General features: G+C 58.1%; 2 protein-coding genes across 19 annotated transcripts in view; both read left to right on the top strand.

Annotated features, from left to right (window-relative positions):
- The first annotated feature begins 251 nt into the window (after window positions 1–251).
- On the top strand, window positions 252–7,520 carry SPATA20 (spermatogenesis associated 20). Of its 2 annotated transcripts, XM_033091877.1 has the most exons (17): window positions 332–439; window positions 1,137–1,255; window positions 1,373–1,552; window positions 1,650–1,714; window positions 1,888–2,042; window positions 2,118–2,261; window positions 2,360–2,561; window positions 2,914–3,044; window positions 3,148–3,252; window positions 3,469–3,543; window positions 3,641–3,850; window positions 3,945–4,137; window positions 4,478–4,646; window positions 4,920–5,131; window positions 5,979–6,178; window positions 6,925–7,005; window positions 7,154–7,520. In XM_033091877.1, the coding sequence occupies exons 2-17, from the start codon at window positions 1,179–1,181 to the stop codon at window positions 7,322–7,324; spliced, it is 2,370 nt and encodes a 789-aa protein (XP_032947768.1). In that variant the 5' UTR covers window positions 332–439; window positions 1,137–1,178; the 3' UTR covers window positions 7,325–7,520. The 2 variants fall into 2 exon arrangements, with proteins under 2 accessions (XP_032947767.1, XP_032947768.1); XM_033091876.1 differs by lacking the exon at window positions 1,137–1,255 and having other exon boundaries at window positions 252–439.
- A 3,329-nt stretch (window positions 7,521–10,849) lies between these two features.
- The window catches only part of CACNA1G (calcium voltage-gated channel subunit alpha1 G), a 64,579-nt gene continuing 54,319 nt past the window's right edge, over window positions 10,850–21,109 (top strand). For 5 of the 17 annotated variants that reach the window (XM_033089400.1, XM_033089397.1, XM_033089403.1 and 2 more), the window contains exons 1-3: window positions 11,434–13,343; window positions 20,492–20,603; window positions 20,762–20,895. In XM_033089400.1, the coding sequence (XP_032945291.1) occupies window positions 13,102–13,343; window positions 20,492–20,603; window positions 20,762–20,895 (488 nt within the window). In that variant the 5' untranslated portion in view covers window positions 11,434–13,101. Of the gene's footprint in view, window positions 11,217–11,432; window positions 13,344–20,491; window positions 20,604–20,761; window positions 20,896–21,109 lie in introns of those variants that run through there. The other 12 variants (XM_033089404.1, XM_033089407.1, XM_033089405.1 and 9 more) reach the window with 7 other exon arrangements.

Here is a 21,109-nt window from a genome sequence, read left to right as displayed (position 1 = left end):
TTCTGCTCCGGCCTCCTTTTTCATTCGTAAAATGGGTAAGGGTTGGACGATGTGAGCCCAGGCTCTGGCATTCCATGGCCCTGGCATCTTCACAGTCCTCATGAGGGTGATTCTCGCTCAGCAGCTAGTTTCGGTCCCGTTGAGCCCGCCCAATTTTGTGCACAGACCGAGGGCCTCCCAAGCTCGGGTTGTACGGTCTGCAATCCCGCGCTCAGCCACCGTGTGGCGCTCGTAGACCAGCCACTTGTCCAAAGTCTCCGCTAGGGCCCGCCCGCGGTTGGGTCGGTGTCCCGGCCCGCCCCTCGCGGCCTCCCGCCTTCCCTCCCAGTCCGCGGCGCCAAGTCCCGTGGCCTGGAACAGCCATGCTGGGCGCGCGGGCCAGGCTGTGCCGTTGCCTCCTGCTGCCCCGCTCTGGGCCAGGCCTCTCCGTGAGCCGCAGGTACTGGCGGGCGAGTGGGTCGCTGCGGCGGGCCCTGCGCCGGCGGGGCCCCAGGGCTGGGCATCCGGGTGCTGGTCCTCAGTGCCTACCAGGCCACCCCCTCATACCTGACCCCACCCTGCCCTCCCAGTCCGCTCCTGAGACCAAGCTCAGGCAGGAATGCCCTCCGGCCCTCCTTCCCTCCCTCCCCTCTGGGACTCTGTTCTGACATCACCTCCAGGAGGCCTTCCTTGAACCCCAATGCTGGGCGAGGGGGTCTTTATCCAACAGCACCCTGGGCTGGCCTTATTGCTGCAGAACCTATTATTATTTAGGCCTGCCCCGCAGCGCCACCCTCCCAGGTTGAGCCTCCAGAGATCAGGGTCAGTTTCTGTTAATCTGAGGGTCCAGGGGGTCTGGCATAGAACCTGGCCCCACAGATGCGCCCCACAGAAGATTGATGCTGAGTGAGGGAGTCCCCTGTGTTAATTTTCCTCTTATTGCCTCTAACCTGGTCCAGTCCAGACCCAACTCTTCTTGCCCTGACCAGCCACCAGCAGCGGGTGGCCTTCCTGCTCAGATCACGCACCCAGGCATGCCAGAGAGTGCCACCAGCCCGGGGAGGGGCCTGGTTAGGAGGAGAGAATGGAGCCTAAACGACCATTCTGCCCACTGTGACTCACTCTGACCTCACAGTCATCATCCTTCCCACCACCAGGTCCAAGAGGTTGGGGGAGACTAACCTGGCAGGGAGCCCCCAATGAGCCACTTTTCTTCACCCCCCCAAAGACACAAGGGGGAGCACAAAGGCCACGGTCTCCCCCGTGGTTCAGAAAGGTGGGTTAGGCTGGGAGCAGGGTGTTCCGGGAGGGGTGCCAGAGGGAGGGTGGGGTGGAGCGGGCCTTTGAGAAGGTGGGGGGAAGACCCCTGGCCTGACCCACCTGCCCATGCCAGGGGTAGCTCCTCCCGGGACAAGGACCGAAGTGTGACGGTCAGTAGTTCAGTGCCCATGCCTGCTGGAGGAAAGGGAAGCCGCACCAACTGCTCCCAGTCCACACCCCAGAGGGTCCCCAATCGCTTGATCAATGAGAAGTCATCGTACCTTCAACAACATGCCTACAACCCGGTGGACTGGTGAGTACCTTTCCTGATGCCCTTCCTGGGGCAGCTGGGCTCTCAGCACCTCCTACAACCCAAGGTAGTGAGTGATGCCTGACCTTGCTGGGCCTAGGTACCCCTGGGGACAGGAAGCCTTCGACAAGGCCAGGAAAGAAAACAAACCAATTTTCCTTTCAGGTAATGCACCCACCTTCCCTGGGATAGGGGGAGCGGAGTGGTGGTGGATAGGTGAAAGGTTTTCTTTGCCTGGGGGCCTCCCTGGAAACCAGAGGTCAGGGCCTCTTCAGTCAGCTGGGGCCCCTTGGCTGGCACCCCTCTGACCAGTCACTGGTCCCATGGCCCCATTCTAGTGGGGTACTCTACCTGCCACTGGTGCCACATGATGGAGGAGGAGTCCTTCCAGAATGAGGAGATTGGCCGCCTGCTTAATGAGGACTTTATCAGTGTGAAGGTGGACCGGGAGGAGCGGCCAGATGTGGACAAGGTGTATATGACCTTTGTGCAGGTGAGTGGTCTTCCCATGAGGGGGATTGCCCATGCACAGGGGCCACTCCCCTCACCCTTGCCCTCTCTCCACCAGGCCACCACCAGTGGTGGGGGTTGGCCCATGAGTGTGTGGCTGACTCCCAACCTCCAGCCCTTTGTGGGGGGCACCTACTTCCCCCCTGAGGATGGCTTGACTCGAGTTGGCTTCCGCACAGTGTTGCTGAGAATACGGGAGCAGGTGGGTGTGCGTCAGGGAGGAGGGCAGGCGTCAAAAGCGAGGGAACAAGGTCGCCCCCACCCCATGCTAACCTCTAGGTCTGCCCCTGCCTCACACAGTGGAAACAGAATAAGAATACCTTGCTAGAAAATAGCCAGCGTGTCACCACAGCCCTGCTGGCCCGGTCGGAGATCAGCATGGGTGACCGCCAGGTGCCACCCTCCGCTGCCACCATGAACAGCCGCTGCTTCCAGCAGCTGGATGAGGGCTATGATGAGGAGTACGGTGGCTTCGCGGAGGCCCCCAAGTTCCCCACGCCAGGTCTGTGCCCACCCCATGCCTGCCCCACCCCAGCCTGGCCTTCTGATGCCTGTTCTGGTCAATGATGTTCTGACCCCTGGCTTGGTCCTTAACTTCCTGTTCTCCTCGCCCCCAACCTGTCAGTAGCTCTCTAATGAAGACCTGACTTCTGGCCTTAGCAGTGACCCTGACACTGACCTGGTTGGTATCAATCTTCTGCCCTCTGGGTTGACAATTGACCTCCTGACCCCAAGTCTGACAGAGAGACTGTCTGTTGAGTGAACTTCTAATCCCAGCCTGGCCAGAGGCTTGCTGACCCCCCAGATCTGTAGCCGGCTACCCATTCTCACCCATGTGCCCTTGGTTCCCACAGTAATCCTGAACTTCCTGTTCTCCTACTGGCTCAGTCATCGACTCACCCAAGATGGCTCTCGGGCCCAGCAGATGGCCTTGCACACCCTGAAAATGATGGCCAATGGGGGCATTCGAGACCACGTGGGGCAGGTGAAGGGGCCGAGGCACTCCCTGGAGGGGGCAGCAGCAGGAGGCAGTGGGGTGGGGGCAGAGGCTGGGATCAGCTTCCAGCCCCCTGTGCCGTATGGTATAGGGCTTCCACCGCTACTCCACCGACCGCCAGTGGCATATCCCCCACTTCGAGAAGATGCTGTATGACCAGGGGCAGCTCGTGGTGGCTTATTCACAGGCCTACCAGGTGACCCCCAACCCCAGCCTGCCTTCCCACCACGGCTGCCCCTCCCAGGGCCTTCCTCGTGACTTGTGACTCCGCCTTGACCTCTCCCCTAACCCCTTCCCATATGCCTGGTACCCATGCTTCCTCCCAACCCTCCTGGGAAAATGTTAACTGCCTCCCCCATACCTAGGCTGCCCCAGGGACCTCTGTTGACAGGACCTCCTTCCTCCTCCTCAGATCTCTGGTGACGAGTTCTATTCAGACGTTGCCAAAGGCATCCTGCAATACGTAGCTCGGAGCTTGAGTCACCGGGTGTGTGTCCACTGAGGCAGGAGGGCCTGGCTGCGGGAGGGCTTGGGGCCTCCACTGCCCGGAAGGTTGGGGCCAGCCAACTCTTCCCTCCCCACAGTCTGGAGGCTTCTACAGTGCAGAGGATGCGGACTCACCCCCAGAGCGGGGCATGCGACCCAAAGAGGGCGCCTTCTATGTGTGGACGGTCAAAGAGGTCCAGCAGCTGCTCTCAGAGCCTGTGCTGGGCGCGAGCGAGCCACTGACCTCAGGCCAGCTCTTCATGAAGCACTACGGGCTCACGGAGGCCGGCAACATCAACCCCAGTCAGGTGAGGACTCCTGGGGTTGCGGGAGGGGTCCTGCAGCCGGACTGGCAGAGGGGCAGACGGGAGTGGACTCTTGGACAAGGGCTGTTTTCCTCAGGACCCCAAGGGGGAGCTGCAGGGTCAAAACGTGCTGACTGTCCGATATTCACTGGAGTTGACCGCTGCTCGCTTTGGCCTGGAAGTGGAGGCTGTACGGACCTTGCTCAATACAGGGCTGGAGAAGCTCTTCCAGGCCCGAAAACATCGGCCGAAGCCGCACCTGGACAGCAAGATGCTGGCTGCCTGGAACGGTGGGGCAGCTGTGTCTGTGGCCCAATCCAATTTATAGAGTTACTCTTTGCAAGGCCCCTTCTGTGTGTCAGGCACTTGCTGAATATTAATTCTTCCTTTGTCAGGTTTATTGTCTCAATTTGCAAATGAGTGAACTGAGGCTAAGAGAATTTAAGTAACTTGCCCTAGGTCACGCCCAGGGGCCAGGAGCCCAGCCCTGCCTGGTGCTGGAGCCCAGGTCCTACCTGTTCACTGCATTGCTCCAGACAGGCACTGGGGCTTGGGAGAGGGGGGTTAGGGGGGAAACACCTGGAAGACCCTGGCAAGCTTCTCACTGCTACCGGTGTCTCCTCCCTCCAGGACTGATGGTGTCTGGTTATGCTGTAACTGGGGCTGTCCTGGGCATGGAGAGGCTGATCAACTACGCCACCAACGGCGCCAAGTTCCTGAAGCGGCACATGTTTGACGTGTCCAGTGGCCGTCTGATGAGGACCTGCTATGCAGGCTCTGGGGGGACCCTGGAGCACAGGTGGGGGGCTGGGCCGCCAGGGAAAGCTTGTCTCCCGGGGCACCCCAGGCCTATCTCTGCCTGTCTCCTCCCCGCCGGGGTAGACTCCAATCCTGGCTGTACCATCTGCCCACTGTAAACTCTCGACCTCCTTGGACCCACTTGCTCATCCGGGAAATAGGCTAATGGTACCCACCAGAGAGATAGATTTTGAGGGTTAAATGAAAGAATATGTGAAAGGGGCCTCCTCTGGGAAACCCTCCCTCTCCCTTCCCCCGATGCCTGTCCCTCCAGCAACCCACCCTGCTGGGGCTTCCTGGAGGACTACGCCTTCGTAGTGAGGGGCCTGCTGGACCTGTACGAGGCCTCGCTGGAGAGTGCGTGGCTCGAGTGGGCTCTGCGGCTTCAGGACACACAGGACAGGCTCTTCTGGGACTCTCGGGGTGGCGGCTACTTCTGCAGTGAGGCTGAGCTGGGGGCTGGCCTGCCCCTGCGTCTGAAGGACGGTCAGTGGGGGGTGCAGAGCTGGCCTGGTTTCCTGGACTCAACTGGGACTCGGTTTTCCCTGGGGGAGGTGTAAGCTCAGTGTGGTGGTGAAGAGCTGGCATGGGCAGGGTCCAGGCGCTCCTGGGCTCACATCACCACCACTCGTTAACCAAGTGACCTTGGGTTGGTCTTGTTATAGTTTAGAGCTTCAGTTTCTTAACATGTTGGGGGTGGATTTCAGTCAGAGAGAACAACCTGTGAGAGACCTGGGAGGGGGCGGCCTGTGCTATGGAAGATGGGGGCGAGCTCCCTGCAGGGTCTTGTAGGCATGAAAAGGAGTGGAAGGCTCTGAAGGGTTTTCAGTGGATTGTGACCCACTCTGGTTAGATCTAAGAATGTCACTGTGACTGACGGTGGACAAGGGATGGGGCAGGGGAAACAGGGAGACCAGGTAGGAGGCTGTTAATGACATTCAGTCCAGGCAAGTGCTGGTGAAGGCCCAGACAAGGGAGAAATGTGAGATGGGAGAAGTGAAAGGATTTGGGTCTATTCTGGCTGCAGACCTGGCAGTCTTAGGGAGGAATTAGAAATGGGAGCTGAGAGAGAGGGAGGGAGGAACAAGAAGGATGAGGGACTGAGAGGGGGAAGCCGAGGGACCAACAGTTCAGCCAGGGGCAGAGGAATGTAGAACGCACATGTGCGAGTGAAGGATCTGTAACTGCTGGTGCTGGCATTCCACTCAGACCTGGGCCAGGCTGGGTGGAGAGGGACTCTTCTCCATCCCAGCCTCCCTGGCCATAGTCCCGGGGCAGGGTCCTGGGACCCAGCGACCCTCCGTCATGGCCCCCACCCCCCTGCCCCCTGCAGACCAGGATGGCGCAGAGCCTAGTGCCAACTCCGTGTCGGCCCACAATCTGCTTCGGCTGCACGGCTTCACGGGTCACAAGGACTGGCTGGACAAGTGCGCGTGCCTGCTGACTGCCTTCTCTGAGCGCATGCGCCGTGTCCCCGTGGCGCTGCCTGAGATGGTCCGAGCCCTCTCAGCCCACCAGTTGACCCTCAAGCAGGTGTGGGGGTGTCAGGGCAATTGGGCTGGGACCCTGGGTGGGGGGGGAGCTGGGCCACAGTGGGGGAGGGGGACATGGGGTGGGGTTCCTGGGGCTGTTCCCCAGAGCTCAGGTCTGTGAGTGTGTGGCCGTCTAGGAGGGAGTGTGCACGTGTCTCCTCAGAACGTCTGTAAGGGCTGCTCAGTGCAGGTGGAGTCTGTGCGTGTGCGTCTGAGACAGGTCTGTGGTACAGGCAGGAGCCTCTGCGAGTGCCTGTGACTGGGGCTCTCAGAGTAGGGCGCAGGAGGCAGGGGTCCCTGGGGTTGTGTGTCCCTGTGGTTGGTGAAGTGTTTCTCTGTGTGTCTCTGTGTATTCGTGTAGCTGAGTCTGCCGGTGTGTGTGCAGGTATATGCTTATCTGCATGTGTGTCCCTATGTGCATTATTGCTATGTGTGCACATCTGGTGGAGCGTGACTGTGTCTGCCTTTCTGAGTGTGAGTGTTTTCCAGTGTGTGCTTGCCTGTCTGCGTGCATGTGCCCCATGTTGAGGTTTACCTGCGTGTGTGTGTGTGTGTGTGTGTGTGTGTATTCCCACTTGCTGAGCAGTGAATCTGAGGCAGCCTCCTGGCAGCTGGTCTGGGGGATGCTGAGTTGAGTACCATTCTTTCTCAGGGATATAGTGGGGATAGAGGGAGGATAGGGAAGCCCTGGTAGGTCTGGTCCAGCCCGCTGCACCTGACACTGGAGTTACTTTCTGTTGCGGCCAGATCGTCATCTGTGGAGACCCCCAGGCCAAGGACACCAAGGCTCTGGTGCAGTGTGTCCACTCCATCTACATCCCTAACAAGGTTCGCACCTGTGAGCCCAGCCCCACCTCCCCTCCTCTACTACCCAGTGTCTCCTTCTCTGAAGCCCTGGGGAGAAAAACCCCTCCAGTGAGCCTTGCCAGGATCCCAGCAGCCCCAGGTGACCCTCTTTCATCTGTTGCTACCCCAGGTGCTGATTTTGGCCAACGGGGACCCCTCAAGCTTCCTGTCCCGCCAATTGCCCTTTCTGAATACTTTGCGACGGCTAGAAGATAGAGCCACCGCCTATGTGTGTGAGAATCAAGCCTGTTCTATGCCTATCACCGAGCCTAGCGAACTGCGAAAACTGTTGCATCAGTGACTACCTCGCCCCTCTAGGGCTGGGGCTGGGGCAGGAGGCGGAGCTCCCCCATTGACCAGAGACTGGGCCCTGCAGGACCCTGCAGAGCCTCAGCCATCCCTGGGCACCCTGTCACCATATGACCTTGGCCATCCTCACTGCGCCCCCCATGGGCACCAACTCACCCTGGAATAAACCTAACAGCGTCCCGTGGTAACCTCCGGGCCTCGGCCTTGCTTGTGAGAGAAGAGCCTTGGGCTCCAGCCTGGGAACCAGCAGCCCAGGGCCCCTTCCTCTGGGAGCCCCTAGCTGGCCCCTCTGCCCTTCTCGCCTCCCTCCTGCACCTTTAGAGGTCACCAGCTGATCCTGCCTCCAGCCATTGCAGCCTGAGTGAAACTGAGGTCAGGGGACCAGTAATTACTGCCAGGAGTGGGGATGGGGGCATGGACTTGTCCAGGAGGGGGAAAGGCCAACCCTTGCCCTGAGGCAGGGTTAAACAAGGGCCTGCCTTCCCCTTCCCACTGTCTCCTGTTTTAAGTTGGGGAAGATGTTTTACATGAATTTTTATTTTTCGTGAAATGGCAACATTTGCATAAGCTCAGGTACATAGTGAGAGCTGCTGTTATCAGGACCAAGGACATTTCTTTTGGGGTATCCATCCAGCCCCCAACCTCACTAGAATGGAGCCAAAGCCTTCCCACGGGAGGTTATATTGTTCATCCCCATGCTTGTACACAAGCCAGGCCAGGGAAAGAGTTCTCTTTCATTTGTAACATCTGTTGGGTTGGAAGTCCTTCTCCAAATCTGAGTCCTTCCTGCTGCAGGGAAAGCAAGTGCCTTCCTGTGACCTCCTGTCCCTTCAACGTTAAGAAATGCGCACAAGTCCTGTTCTTGGCACCGACCTCTTCACAGGCCCCAGAAACCCCATTTAGCTTCCACTGTGGGGAGGGGACTAGGAAGTGTGTTTTGGGAAGGGCAGGTATAGGGTGGTGGGGCTGACAGGCAGGAAGGGGGGGATGGAGATGCCCCCCTACCCCAGACCTTCAGGGCTCTGCTGAGCCTGGGTATCCTCATAGCCCCAGAGCCAAGCAGTATAGATAGCTAGAAGAGGCTGCTGGACGCAAGACCCAAATGGGGCCACTGGTTGTGGGGATGTCTGCACTGGGCAGGAGTGGGGCAGGAAAGAGCTGAGGGACTGGACTGAGTCACACCAAGGTCCACTGAGGACCTTGGCCACTCCCTGGACATGGTTACACACAGCCACACATGGTCACTGGGACCAGGTTTTATCTGGGTAGCCCTTGGTGCAAGCCACCAGCCCATCTGGAGAGGATTAGCGCTCCGGCCAACAAGGTCAGCTGTCCTCTTTCTGGCTGGAGCCTGCTCATCCTTGCCAGGAAATCTGAGGGCTGGGCAAGTAGAGCCTGGTCTGGGGGCAGTGAGGAGGGAGGGTGGAGGGTGGAGAAGAGCAGGTGGCCTTTTTGGCAGCCCCAGCCTTGGCTTTGGAAAGGTCTAGGCAGTTTGCAAAGTCCGCTTGTGTCTCTAGTCCCATTGACCCTGATGAATGAGGTGGCAAGGCAGATACCTTTGGCCTCATATGAATAAAGATACCTTAAAGCCTAGAGCGGGTAAGAGACTGGTCTGAGGCCACCCAATACATCTGGTTCTTCCTGGGGCCTGAAGGGTACAGTAAAAACTACTCAGGCTTCCTCTACCCCCAGGAGGTGTCGGTACAGCTGTGAGGGAGGATGTGTTTGGTATATTCTGCTGCTTCTTCCAGTCTTCCTTCTGCTCTGTGTCTCCTTTTTCCCTTCTGCTGGTACCAGGCATACACCTGACACGGGGATTTTATACATGGGTTCAGAGGAAGGAGTTAGGGCCTTAAAGGGTTAGTTCTCTGGGGAGTGCTTGCATTTTCTAAAGAGGTCAAGGCTGAACATAATTCTTGCTCAGATGTGGGATTTTAAGTCTGCAGCCTCTCTTCCCTGTGTGGGTCCCTCTAGGCTATGCTCCTTGCTCTGCTGGCAGGACTGTCCTGGATAAGCTGTGGGCCAGGGTCATTGGAGACAGGGTCTCATGGTTTGGGCAGTCACTTAAGTAATTTCATCTCTGAGCCTCGGTTTCCTTATCTAAAAAATGGGACAACCACCACCCAACTCCCAAGGCTGCAAGTTGACTAAATAGGACAATGTATCATCGCTTAGCAGAGAGCATCACACATGGGAACATTATCTCGGTTCCTGAGCAAGCCAGCCAGGACGTGAGGGAAGTAGAGAGGGGAGAGGGCTGGTGGTGTAGGACCTATATGGGGGCATTCCCTCCAACCCAGAGAGATCTTAGCACTGAGGCCTAACTTCTTTGTTGGGAAACAGAGGACCAAAGGACGGGATTTCCCCCCCCCTCTCATTTCCTCTCCCTGCCTGTGGTTATTCATTCATCTAACAGATCCATTAAGTACCTACTATGTGCCAAACACTGGATTAGGTCCTTGTAAACAAAATGGACATAGCCCCTGCCCTCAGGAGAGAAACATAGAGCCTAGAGGAGGAGACAATCATTTAACTACTACAAACATAAACATGTAGTACCAGCCCAGGCAAAATGCTATGACGTTCCAGACTCTCTTCTGGCTCAGAACTGTGTCCTCAGTATGTTGGCACTTAAGCACTGCAATACTGGCTGAAAGAAGGCCGCTCTGAGGAGGTGATGTCAGAGCTGAGGCTTGGAGGTGGGAGTTAAAGACGGTGTCAGGGCTTCCTTTGCCTTATCTGTGGGTTCTGCCTCTCCTCTCCCCTGCCCCACTCGGGCTAATAGTGAGCATGTCTGACAGGGATATCAGAATCCCCTGGTGCCCCGCACAGAGACCAGGATGCCTTAGGTGGCAGGTCACACCAGGATCTTAGCCCAGGGAAGTAAATGTGGGTCTCAATTTGCCCAAATGGTGCGTGTATCTGCCCTCCTTTCTGCGTATGTGCTAGAACAGAGTTTAGACCAGAGATGGGGGTGGCCTGGACGATAAATGAAGGTGTAGGGCCTGCTGACCACCAGGAAATGACCATTGGGCTGGGCAAGCCTCTCTGGCCTCATTTTCCCCTTTGCAAAAAGGAGATGATAAGAGTCACTACTTTTCCTAGGGCCTCTTAACCCTGTCCAGAAAGGCAGGCCGACCTGGCAGACTGAGGACCGGCGGGAGGGCAGAAGGTGTCAGACAGTGGAGCCAACCATGTAAATAGGTCCCTCTCCCAGAAGACCGCAGCGAGTTCAAGACTGGCTGGGCACACGCAGAATGAGAGCAGAGACTCCCGCCAGGAGAGAAAGGCACTTAAGGGATCTGCTCATTAGCATGAAATGCAAATGAATCCGGCCTCATTTGCACAACTCGGTGCCCGGATTCGGCGAAAGGGCAACCTGGGAGGCGACGGCGCAGCAACCGCTATGTCCTTCCCATCTCACTATCTGAAACCCGCCTGCCGGGGAGGCGCGTTGGGGGTTGCGTGGGTGGCGCAGCCTTGGGGGAGCTCAAAACTCCGGGGAGTCGGGGGAGGGGGGACGGGCGCGGGAGGTCATCTGGTCCATCCATATGCCTCTCCGCAGTGGCGTATACACCCCAAAGGCTCGGGAGAGACTGACTTGCGTGGTTCCGCCGTGTCTACCTTTCGCAGAGGTGGGGAAGTGCTTCCCAACGTCTAATCCTCGATGCCCTCTCCGCCCCACCGCACCCCAGCGCCCAGCACTCCCGCGGCGCTCCGCTCCTGGGTACCCACAGCTTTTTGAGGTGGCGCCGGCGGCGAACCGGAGCAGGAGCTGACTGAGCCCGGGAACTCGGGAAGGTGAGGCGGAGCGAGAGCCGGGGTCTGGACGTACGTACGTGTGCGCGCGTGGGAAGCCGCAGACCCTCTAGGACCCGCTCCCGGTAGGTTGGAGGTGTGCGAGGAGAGCAGCACCGCGAAACTCCTGTCCTGCGGACAGCTTCCCATAAGCCATATTGGAACTCGAGAGGGAGAAACTGAGGCGTGGAGTGGGGGATTGGTGAAACTTTGCAGGTTAAGAATCGGCAAAGCCCAACTCTGAGCTTCCACTCCCTCCTACAGACTTGAGGGCCCCCGAGGTCCCTTCGCAGGAGCCTATCTCTGCTCCACAGCTGCTCTTGGGGATCCGGCCTCTGGGTCCGGCGTGACCTGCCTGGGGCCACGTGTTCCAGCGCGAAGCCCCCGCGTGGGATGCACACCCTCCATAGGATCCCTAGGGGCAAAGGGGATGAAGCTCAGGAGTGTCAACGTCAGGTCAGGGTCAGCGGGTTAAGGTTAGGCGGTCAGGGTCAAAGTCGCAGGAATGGACAAGGAGCTGGATCAACAAGCCCAAGAGGTTGGAGGAGGCCACGCCCAGACCTTACCCACCCCCGTCTTTCCTTGGCTCCGCCTGCTTCCCCAAGACTAGCTCCCTCCAACTTGAAGCGCTACCCCTGAGACATCCTGCTCCGCTCCTCTCCTTCCTCAGTCCCGCTCCCAAGCTTAACTCCAGGGTGGGAGATTAATCAGGTGGATACCTAGGATTTCGTTCTGGGACCCTAGTCACTCCCCACCACACTCGCAGCCGCCGTCCTCCCTTCTTCTTCAGGCCCGCCCAGAGCTGAGCCCCGCCCTCCGGCTGTGGTCCAATTCAAGGGTCTTGGACAAAGGATGCCCGGGGGCCGGCGGCGCTATCCCAGGACCCCGCGCGGAATACTCTGATTCCTCGGGGCTTCCTCCAGGGGAGTCCCGGAGACCCCAGTGGCCAATAGGAAAGTGGGTTCGGTCTGGGTAGCCGTCTAATTGGCTCCGGCCTTCGAGAACCGACCCAGGGCAAGGGGAAGGGAGAGGGGCGGTCCTGGGCTTTGGGGTGGGAACCGGATTCCAGCTGTGGTTCTCTCCCAGGGAGCCCCCGCCCGCACTGCCACGGCGGCCGGCCAATGGGCGCGCGGCTCGGGGCCGAAGGCGCGTAGCGATTGGCTGCGAGGCTGGCAGGGGAGAGGCGGGGCCGAGGCTTGAAGTTGGAGTGAGGGATCCAGCTGTGGTGTGCGCCGGGCTCCTCGCCGCCGCTTTCGCTTGCTCGCTCCGCGTCTCGGCCGGAGGAGGAGGCAGTGGCGCCGGCGACTGCTACGGCAGCGGCAGCCACCGCGGCGGCTGCGGCGGCGGCATCTCCGCCTCCACCCCCGCCCGGGACGGCCCCCCACCGTCTACCCGCCCCTCCCGGACCGTGAGCCCGCCGCGGGGCGGAGGAAGGAGCCGGCCCCCACCCCCTCCAAACCCACCCCCAAAGAGAGCCCTCCTCCCCTCCCCCCGCCGTCGCTGGCGCGGAGCCGGGACAATGCTGACCCCTTAGATCCTGCTCCAGCTGCGGCGCTGGAAGAGGGGGCGCCCCTCCCCGGACCCCCCGCCCTCAGCCCCCCTTTTCTCTCCCCCTCTCGGGGCCGCTTCGCCGAAGGTAGCTCCAAATCGGGCGACCGGAGCCTAGGCGCGAAGCGAAGAAGCCGGAACAAAGTGAGGGGGAGCCGGCTGGCTGGCCCGGGGGGCCCCAGGGGCCCTGGGGAAGCGGGACTCGCGCCGGGCGGGGCTTCCCTGCGACCCGGCGCCCCGCGGGCAGCATGCCCCTGCGGGCTGGGGGAGCTGGGCTGAACTGGCCCTCCCGGGGGCTCAGCCTGCGCCCTAGAGCCCCCCAGATGCGCCCCCTCCGGGACCCCCCGGTTGCGTGAGGACACCTCCTCTGAGGGGCGCCGCTCGCCCCTCTCGAGACAGCCCGGGGCCCCGGCTGGCCAGAGGATGGACGAGGAGGAGGATGGAGCGGGCGCCGAGGATTCAGGACAGCCCCGGAGCTTCATGCGGCTCAACGACCTGTCGGGAGCCAGGGGACGGCCGGGGCCGGGGTCGGCGGAAAAGGACCCGGGCAGCGTGGACTCCGAGGCAGAAGGGCTGCCGTATCCGGCGCTGGCCCCGGTGGTCTTCTTCTACTTGAGCCAGGACAGCCGCCCGCGGAGCTGGTGTCTCCGCACGGTCTGTAACCCATATCCTCCGGGGCACGACGGCCGGGATGCGGGTGGGGGGTCCGCAGGGGGGCGGGCCACACCGCCAGCGGGGACCAAAAGCCAGGTGAGTTGGAGAAGTGAGCATGGAAGGTGGGCAGATGAGAGGGGGGCTGCTTAGGAGGAAAGGGGGCGTCAGAAAGGGAGCGGAGAAGCGATCAGGTTTGGCAGTTACCCCAGAGGAGCCCCACCTCGGTACACACACCTCAGTCCTCCTTGGGGGGGTTGGGATCCAGGCCAGGAAAAGAGAGGAGACGTGCCCCGTTGCTTTGCAGCTGGATCCCCTCCAGATGTGGGCAGGGGAGGGTCGTCATCTTCCAGATGTGGTAGCTTCGGGAGCCTGGGAGCTCTACTCCGCCCGCCGCCGGTTAGCGAGCTGGGTTTGGTTTCCGAGTTTGGGGGGTGGGGTGGGGAGAAAGCTGCGGGGACGGGGGAAGGGGGACCGCAATCTCCTGGGTTTCCCTTCTGCTCCTGCTCCAAAGTTTGCAGTGGATTTTAGGGTCTGATCCCCCCACCTGCTCTTGAGGCTGAGGTTTTTACTGACCCAGAGGGAAATATTGGGGGGCGGGGACCAGCTCCTAGCCCCCCCACTCTCATCCCGCGGGTTGGAGGCACAACAAGGAGATTCCGGCGGCGGCTGATGTCAGGGGCGCAGAATGAGAACAAGATGTCGTGGAGGGGTAGCTGTCTGCCCCCAGAGCTGGAATAGAGACCTTTTCAGCTGGAGCCCAGTGCCCAGAGGGCCTTCCTTCTCCCCAATTCTTTATTCAATGCGGGGTGCTTAAGGTTGGGTTGGGAGTTTTGTGCTAGATTTTTTCTTGTGGAGGGAAAGACTGTGGCAAGAGCTTTGGCAAGCGGGGGATGGGATTAAGCCGGTTTAAGTTATCCATTCCTTTCACAAATAAAGAGTGCTCCTACTGGATCACAGAGCAGGTATGGGAGACCGAAGCCCTTCAAGAAAGTACTGTGGGGTGGGGGACAGTGAGACCATGAGCTGGTTTGCTAAGGAAGACTGGGGTCCACCACCCCAGTGTCTACTCCTCGGATGGGTTTATGGAATGCAAGCCCCACATTCCAAGGAGATAGATTTAGCACTCCCCCCGTCCTGTGCCCGGTCTGTAGTGGTATAGGAGACCCCAACTCCTTCATCCCCACGGTCTCTCCCCCTAAGCCCCGAGCACAAAGCACTGCTTAACTAACGTGGGGCTCCAGCCTCCCGGGTGGGTCCCGTCACTGCCGGAAGGAAAGGAGAAGGGGTGTGCGGCTGTCCCAGGCTCCTGGCTTCTCTTGGCTCCTTCCTCCTAGCTCAGAGGCTCTTTTGGACCCAGAGCGGGAGACTGCAGGTCTCCTCTGTAACCCCTGAGAGCCCACCCTGGACTCTGCTTTGGGGAGGTGGGGGAGAAGCTTGGTGCCGCCCTCACTCTCTGCAGCTCTGCTGCCTCTAGTGCGCAAAGCAGGGATGTGAGCTTGGGTCCCCCCTCAACCCCCATCCTGTACACCCCATGGGTCTCTAGGAAGCTCCCCTTATCAGACCCTCTCTCCACCCCCTATCCCTTCTTCCTTTCTCTCTGAGCTGCAGGAGGAGAGAGATGGGGGCCTCAGAGGTCTGTGGACCTGCTGAGTAGGCACATCTTGGGCATGACTCCTCCCTCGTCCCCCACCCCCTGCCACTAGGCCCCTTTCTCCGTGGCAGAGAGGGAATGGAGATGGGGAACAAATGTCTCTGAGAAGGGTGGGCTCTGGCCATCTCTCCTCTCCACCCTTAACTACCACTCTCTCCATGAATGGGAAAAAGCACCAGTCCTATCCCCTCCTCAGGGGTTCGGGTGAGGTAGAGAGATCTCTCCCCTTTCCCTCTCCCTCCACAAAAACCAGACCTCTGGGTTAGCATCTCCCCACGTGCCTTATCTCCCGGTGCTAATGGATGGTCTGGGGAGGGAAGGTTCCTTCCTTGGAGGTGTTCTGGGAGGGGGCAAGTGGAGAGGACTGGAATGAGAAGAGAGATGGGAGCCCAGTGCTTGCTTTGCAGGTTGGGGAGCAGGCTTTCCTCTGGGGTGGTGGGAGTCCAGGTATGGGGCATGTTGTCACGAGGGATGGACAAGCCACTGAGGCTAGGTTGTCTGAGGATGGGTGGAGAGCAATTTCTAGGCAAGGGGGCTGTCTAGTGTGCCCCCACCACTCCCATCACCACCAAGTGTCAAGGGAAACCTATATTTTCACTACCAGAGGGGCTCCAAACTGACTCTGGGGCCTCAGTGTTTCCCTTTCTCTCTTTTTTGGTTTCTGTGAAGATTCCCTTGGCTCTGCAAGGTTCCTGTCTGTACCTCAGAGCCTGAGGGATGTAAGTGATGTAAGGACTCCTTCCCCCAACTAACTGAAGCTAGTTAGTCTCTTGGCATTCTTCTCTTCCCCTCCCTTTCTTAGCCTATTTAAGAAAGACCAGGTTTCCTAGAGAGGAGATCTAGACCCAGGTAGAAGTGGTGTGTGTGTGTGTGTGTGTGTGTGTGTGTGTGTGTGTGTGTGTGTGTGTTGGGGAGGGAGGCAGCAGAAGGAAGAGGGGCTGAGAAGGGTATGTTTTGGTATTCGGGAGGCCAGGGTTGCTCCCCGACAGTCACTGCACAGTCAGAAAGGCGCCCCCACGCTCCCAGGTTATAGAGAAGGGTGGTGGACTTCCCAGTATGTGTTTCTTCAAGTGTGAGGGAGTGCATTTCCCCTCCCGGGAAGGAGATCCTAAGCATTCCCTCTCCGGCTGTTGTGTCACATCTGGAAGTTTGTGTAGGAGTTTCTCCAAGCTCAGAGCCCAGCACAGCTTTTTCTCATTTGGAAATCACAGGCTGGCATTTGGGATGCTGAGAGGGGGAGGGGGGCCAAAGGAGGAGAGGGGAGCCTGCCAGGAGTGGGGAGGAGTAGAAGGGGGAGGCCTGAATGGGCAGGAGCCCTAATGGCTTCCAGAAGTGAGTATGAGTGTGAGTCTGCGTCACTGTGTGTGTCTGAGTGTGTGCGTCTGGAGGGGAGGGGGCACCTAGAATTTCTGGAGCTTTCCTTGCCACTGTCCCCGTGCCCCCAAGTTTGCCTGTTTCTCTTACCTAGGGAGAAATCTCCATTTTGGTCCTCAGAGTAAAGGGGAGGCGGGGTGTTCTTTCTGTCCCCTCACCAATGCTCTCCCTCATTTTCAAACTCAAGGCTCTCCAGAGGGGAGTCTGGGGAGAAGGGCTGGGGCTGGGGAATTCAATAGGACTGGGGGTTGGCACTGGGAGCACCCCCTGGCACACTTTTTGTCCCAGGCCCACCTTCCTTCTGGGTTACACACCCACTCTTCTCCACCGAACTGTTGGGGGACTCCCCATCACCCGGAGTGCCAGTTGGATCCATTCCTGGGATTACCCCCACCACACAGCACCCCTCACCCCTTGTCTGCTCCCGCCCCAGCTCTCACCCCGCCCTGCCTGCCTCAGCCAGGATGGCGACAGACACAACTGCTCACACATGCAGACATGTACACACACACGCACACACACACACACACACACACACACACACAGTCACAGACATTTGAATCAGATTTCTGGCCTATTTCCCCTCCAAAGATTCCAGCGGACCGGCTCTCTTGTGTCTCTGTCTCACGTCTCTGTCTCTGGGTGGGGCCGGCTGCCTTTCTTCAGGCTTCAGTTTTCAGTTCGCCTGGAAACCTCTCTCCCCACACACCCACACGTTGGAGCCAGTGACTGGGGAGACCACTGGGAAACAGGCATGTGGGAGTAGGGGCTTGGCGAGGGAACCCCCTTTCTGCCTTCCTAGCAGGAGCCTTGCTGCTGAGCCCCATATCCCACCCCACCCCAGGTAATGCTGAATCTCGTAGATACCAGTCTCTCCATGGGGTGGGTGAGAACAGCACCCCACCTTCCCACCAAGTACTAGGAGGTCAGGATTCCTGAGTCCAGGTCCGATTCCTCCTCAGCACTCCTCAGTCTCAGATTTCCAGGCTCCTAGTGGGGAATGGGACGGCTGGAGGGCCTGCTTTCCCTTCTCAGTCATGCCCTGCTTAGAGCCCCCATGCCTCCGGAGGTGCCCCAGCCTCCTCCCTCCTCTCCCCACCCCTCTCTCTGTTGCAGCTGTCAGGTTAGGCAGCCCCACGGAGAGGACTCAGTTGTACAGATAACGTGCTCTAGTTCTTTCTCCTGGAGGGAGAAGAGGAGGAGGGATGGAAGTGGGGTTTCTCACCCTGCCATTTCCTTTTTCTCTGCTTTTGATGGTGGGTTGTAGGGAAAAGAAAGATCCTCCCCTCTCCTACCCACCTCCCCCTTTGGGATCCACTCCAGCCCGGACAGTCACCATAGCAACAGTAGACATGTGACTGCACAGGTCTCTCATAGTCACTATGGCAACCCGTGTCCCCGTTCCCTTGGTTGCCATGGAAATTTGTCATATGGTTTCCCCCCAACCTGATAACCTGTGGGTCTCCCCGCTTCCCCTCCCCTGTTGAGTACAAGACAGCAGCCTGGATAAGGGGAGTTCATGTGTGAGGGGTCCCTTTAATTACCATGGCAACAAATCCACGCCACCTGGTGACACATCCTGTGGTTATAGCAACAGGAATATCACACAGTGGCATACGGCCATGTTCCCAAGGAAAGGAGCCCTATCCTGAGAAGGGTGAAAGACCCCCCCACCCCCATTAATTATTCCTCGATTCAAATGGTCCCAAATTTTCCTGTGCCTTGGTGTCTCTCTTTCCATTATGTTTACCTGTAGGGAAAGGAGTGAAGAAGAGAGAGCAGGATATACCTGGGAGTAAGCTGAATTGCCAAGGGGGCCCTTGAGAAGGGACTTCCGTGGTTAAGAGCTTTCGGTGGGGTTATTTGGAGATAGGCTCTGGCTATAAGAGGCCCAAGTGTGAACATGTGTAAGGTGGGGAAAGGAGGGACAATTCCCCTATAGTGTCACTTCTGCACCCCCCCCCCCATAATTATCATTAGTTCATCACTATCGAGGAAAATAAGGCAGGGAAACATGAAGGGGGAGATACATCTGGCCTCTAGGCAGGAGATTGATTGGTTAAGTGCTTGACTCATTCATTCATTCATTCATTCATTCATTTATTCTTTGCATGCCTTGAGCACCTGCTACAGGCCAGGCATTATTCTAAGCTTTGTAGCGGGACGTAAAGATGTATCAGCGTGCTCCTGCCTCTGCAAGGGAGATGAGCAAAGTGCACAGATGACATGGTGGAATCACTCCCATTAGAGGTGCCCCAACAGGTGTCCCAGGAGCCCCTCTTCTCAGGAGAACTAACCACCTTCCCCCATGTAAAGATATCTGCTCCCGTGGGTCCTTGCCCTACAGAAGAAAGGAGGAAGCTAGCTGGGGGAAAGCAGGCCAGTTCTTTAGGGTAACCGTGTTCTTCCCTTTCCAGATGATGGCTCTAAGGGAGCTCCCTCCCTGTCCCCCTTTTTCCAGGGTGACCCCTGGCTGACCCCTATTCTGGGGAGAGATCCATTGGGTTCCTGCTCCACTCAGGAAAACAGCTCCATGGAAACAACACTCTTTTTATTTTCTACTTTCATTTACTTACCCCAAAAACTCTAGAACATTTTTTTTAAATTTTTTATACTTTTATTCTTGTAAGGAGGTGGAGGTTAAGTAAACTGCAGTGCCTTGGGACAGTTGGGTACCTGTTGGTGGGAAGTGATGTGAGTCTGAGGGAAAACGGCCTGGGTGACAGAGGAAGGCTGTGAGGGGACTGAGGGAGTCCTGAGCTCCTGGGGAGGGGCCACGGTCTGAGGTTCAGGACAGAGATGGGATGTGGCTGGGACCAGCTAGGAGGAAAGTCACTGGGTTCTTGGCCAAAGGCTTCTCACTCCAGAAGGAGGTTACAACAGGAAGATCCCATCTGCTCTGGCCCCTTGCTACCTCACTTCGTTTGGCTTTGCAGGTCATACTGTGAGCTGCGATGACACCCTCCCTCGCTTCATCCCAAGGCCTTCTCCTATCCCCAGACCCCCTCTCTGTTTCTTTCCAGCCTCTTTGCTCTTCTCTACCCCTCTCATATTTTCCTTGAGAAAAATAGGACGCTTGGTCATTTAGCTGTGAGTCTGGTGTCCAGAACCTTCTAAGGCCATTTTGTACATTCTCCTGTGGATGGGCTGGAAGTCAGCCCCTCAATAAAATCCACTATGTGGAAAGACTCGGAGTTAGACAGACCCCTCTCTCCTCTCTGCTTCAGAACAGTCTATTTTAGTTGATCTGGTCCAGGCTTTGCTGGAAGCCACAAGAAAGTATAATGGCAGCCTGGTCTGTATGTACAGGGTACTGTCCACTCTGCACCGGCTGGGGACTTAAGTCCAGCGCAGGGCATGGTGCGTCGGGGGTCCCCATTATTTAAATGCATGATTGTGTCTAGAGGCCATCTGAGGTCTTTGAGAGACCAGGGTACTGGTGGTGGCAGGGGCAGCCTCAGGCTCTGGAGCTGTCTGCCTCTGCCTGTCTGTCTGGGGCCAGCATGCTCCTAAGGGCCCCTTCCCTTCATGCCTGAGCAGCATGCAAGCAGCGGTCCCAAATCAGGAGCTTGGAAACCTCAGTCACATCCTGACTTCTCCCGTGACCTTCAGCACATGCCTTGAGCTCTGTGGGCCTCGGTTTCCTTGGGTTCTGGGGAAGAAAATGATCTCTCTACTCCAGATACTTCACGGGGCTGCTGTGAGCCTCAAATGTGGCATGGTGTGAAAGTGCTTGGTAAACTGTAAGGCAGACATAATCTGACTAGGTTTGTGTCACACATTCACATACATTATCTCATTTGCTTCTCACATCTTCCCTGGGAGATAGGGAGAATCAGATTCGGCAGCAAACTCTTGGTGTCTGGCATTTCCATAAGCGTGATCGATTTTTATCCCCAAAATGGCTTGTGCAAATAGTCAGGGTATTTGTGGCTTTTCTTACTTTACAGAAGAGAAAGCGTGGCCCAGCGGGGTGCGCTGACCAAGGTGGGACTGGGCCAGGGCCTTCTCATTGCACCTGGTTATGTGTCAGATAGAATTGGAAGGTCAAGAAGCAGGAAGTACTGGAGTGGGGCAGCGGGGCCCGGGTTCAAGCTCAGCCCTGGCCGACTGTTTCCTTGACTGCCTGTTTACCTGGTTTGAGCGTATCAGCATGTTGGTCATCCTTCTCAACTGTGTGACTCTGGGCATGTTCCGGCCGTGTGAGGACATCGCCTGTGACTCCCAGCGCTGCCGGATCCTGCAGGTGAGTGTGTACGTGTGGTTGGGGGCAGGGGAAAGCTCCTGATCTTCATAACCTGACCCCTTCTCTGCAAGAGGCCCTGACCCCACAGATGGAGGTGGGGATGAGGGGTTTTCCCCCACCTCCTTCTCAGTTTTAACAACCTCTCATTCCCACTTCAGGCCTTTGATGACTTCATCTTTGCTTTCTTCGCCGTGGAGATGGTGGTGAAGATGGTAGCCTTGGGAATCTTTGGGAAGAAGTGTTACCTGGGAGACACTTGGAACCGGCTGGATTTTTTCATCGTTATTGCAGGGTGAGGGCTTGGGCTGGGGGTGGGCAAGCAACAGGTCAGATCAATCCCTTACCCCGGGTCAGAGTCCTAGGCCTGGCCCCTGCCCGTGGCCCACCTATAGTGCTGCTTTCTCCCTGGCTGTCCACTAAGGGTCCAAGGCTGTCCTGCCTGTAGAGCTCCAGCCTGTACTGCTCTGAATCCATGGCCCCTCCACCCCCTCCCTCTTCAGGGTCCC

The sequence above is a fragment of the Rhinolophus ferrumequinum genome, chromosome 21, assembly GCF_004115265.2.
Source record: "Rhinolophus ferrumequinum isolate MPI-CBG mRhiFer1 chromosome 21, mRhiFer1_v1.p, whole genome shotgun sequence".
Lineage (NCBI taxonomy): Eukaryota > Metazoa > Chordata > Mammalia > Chiroptera > Rhinolophidae > Rhinolophus > Rhinolophus ferrumequinum.
Note: the sequence above shows the minus strand (reverse complement) of the source record. Positions and strands in the feature narration are given on the sequence as shown.

What these genes read in the sequence shown, in the direction of transcription:
- SPATA20 (XM_033091876.1), top strand. Translation starts at nt 363, where the DNA reads ATGCTGGGCGCGCGGGCCAGGCTGTGCCGTTGCCTCCTGCTGCCCCGC. An exon ending in GCCTACAACCCGGTGGACTG is followed by an intron (nt 1,553 to 1,649) that starts GTGAGTACCTTT and finishes TGCTGGGCCTAG; the next exon opens with GTACCCCTGGGGACAGGAAG. An exon ending in GATGCTGGCTGCCTGGAACG is followed by an intron (nt 4,138 to 4,477) that starts GTGGGGCAGCTG and finishes TCCTCCCTCCAG; the next exon opens with GACTGATGGTGTCTGGTTAT.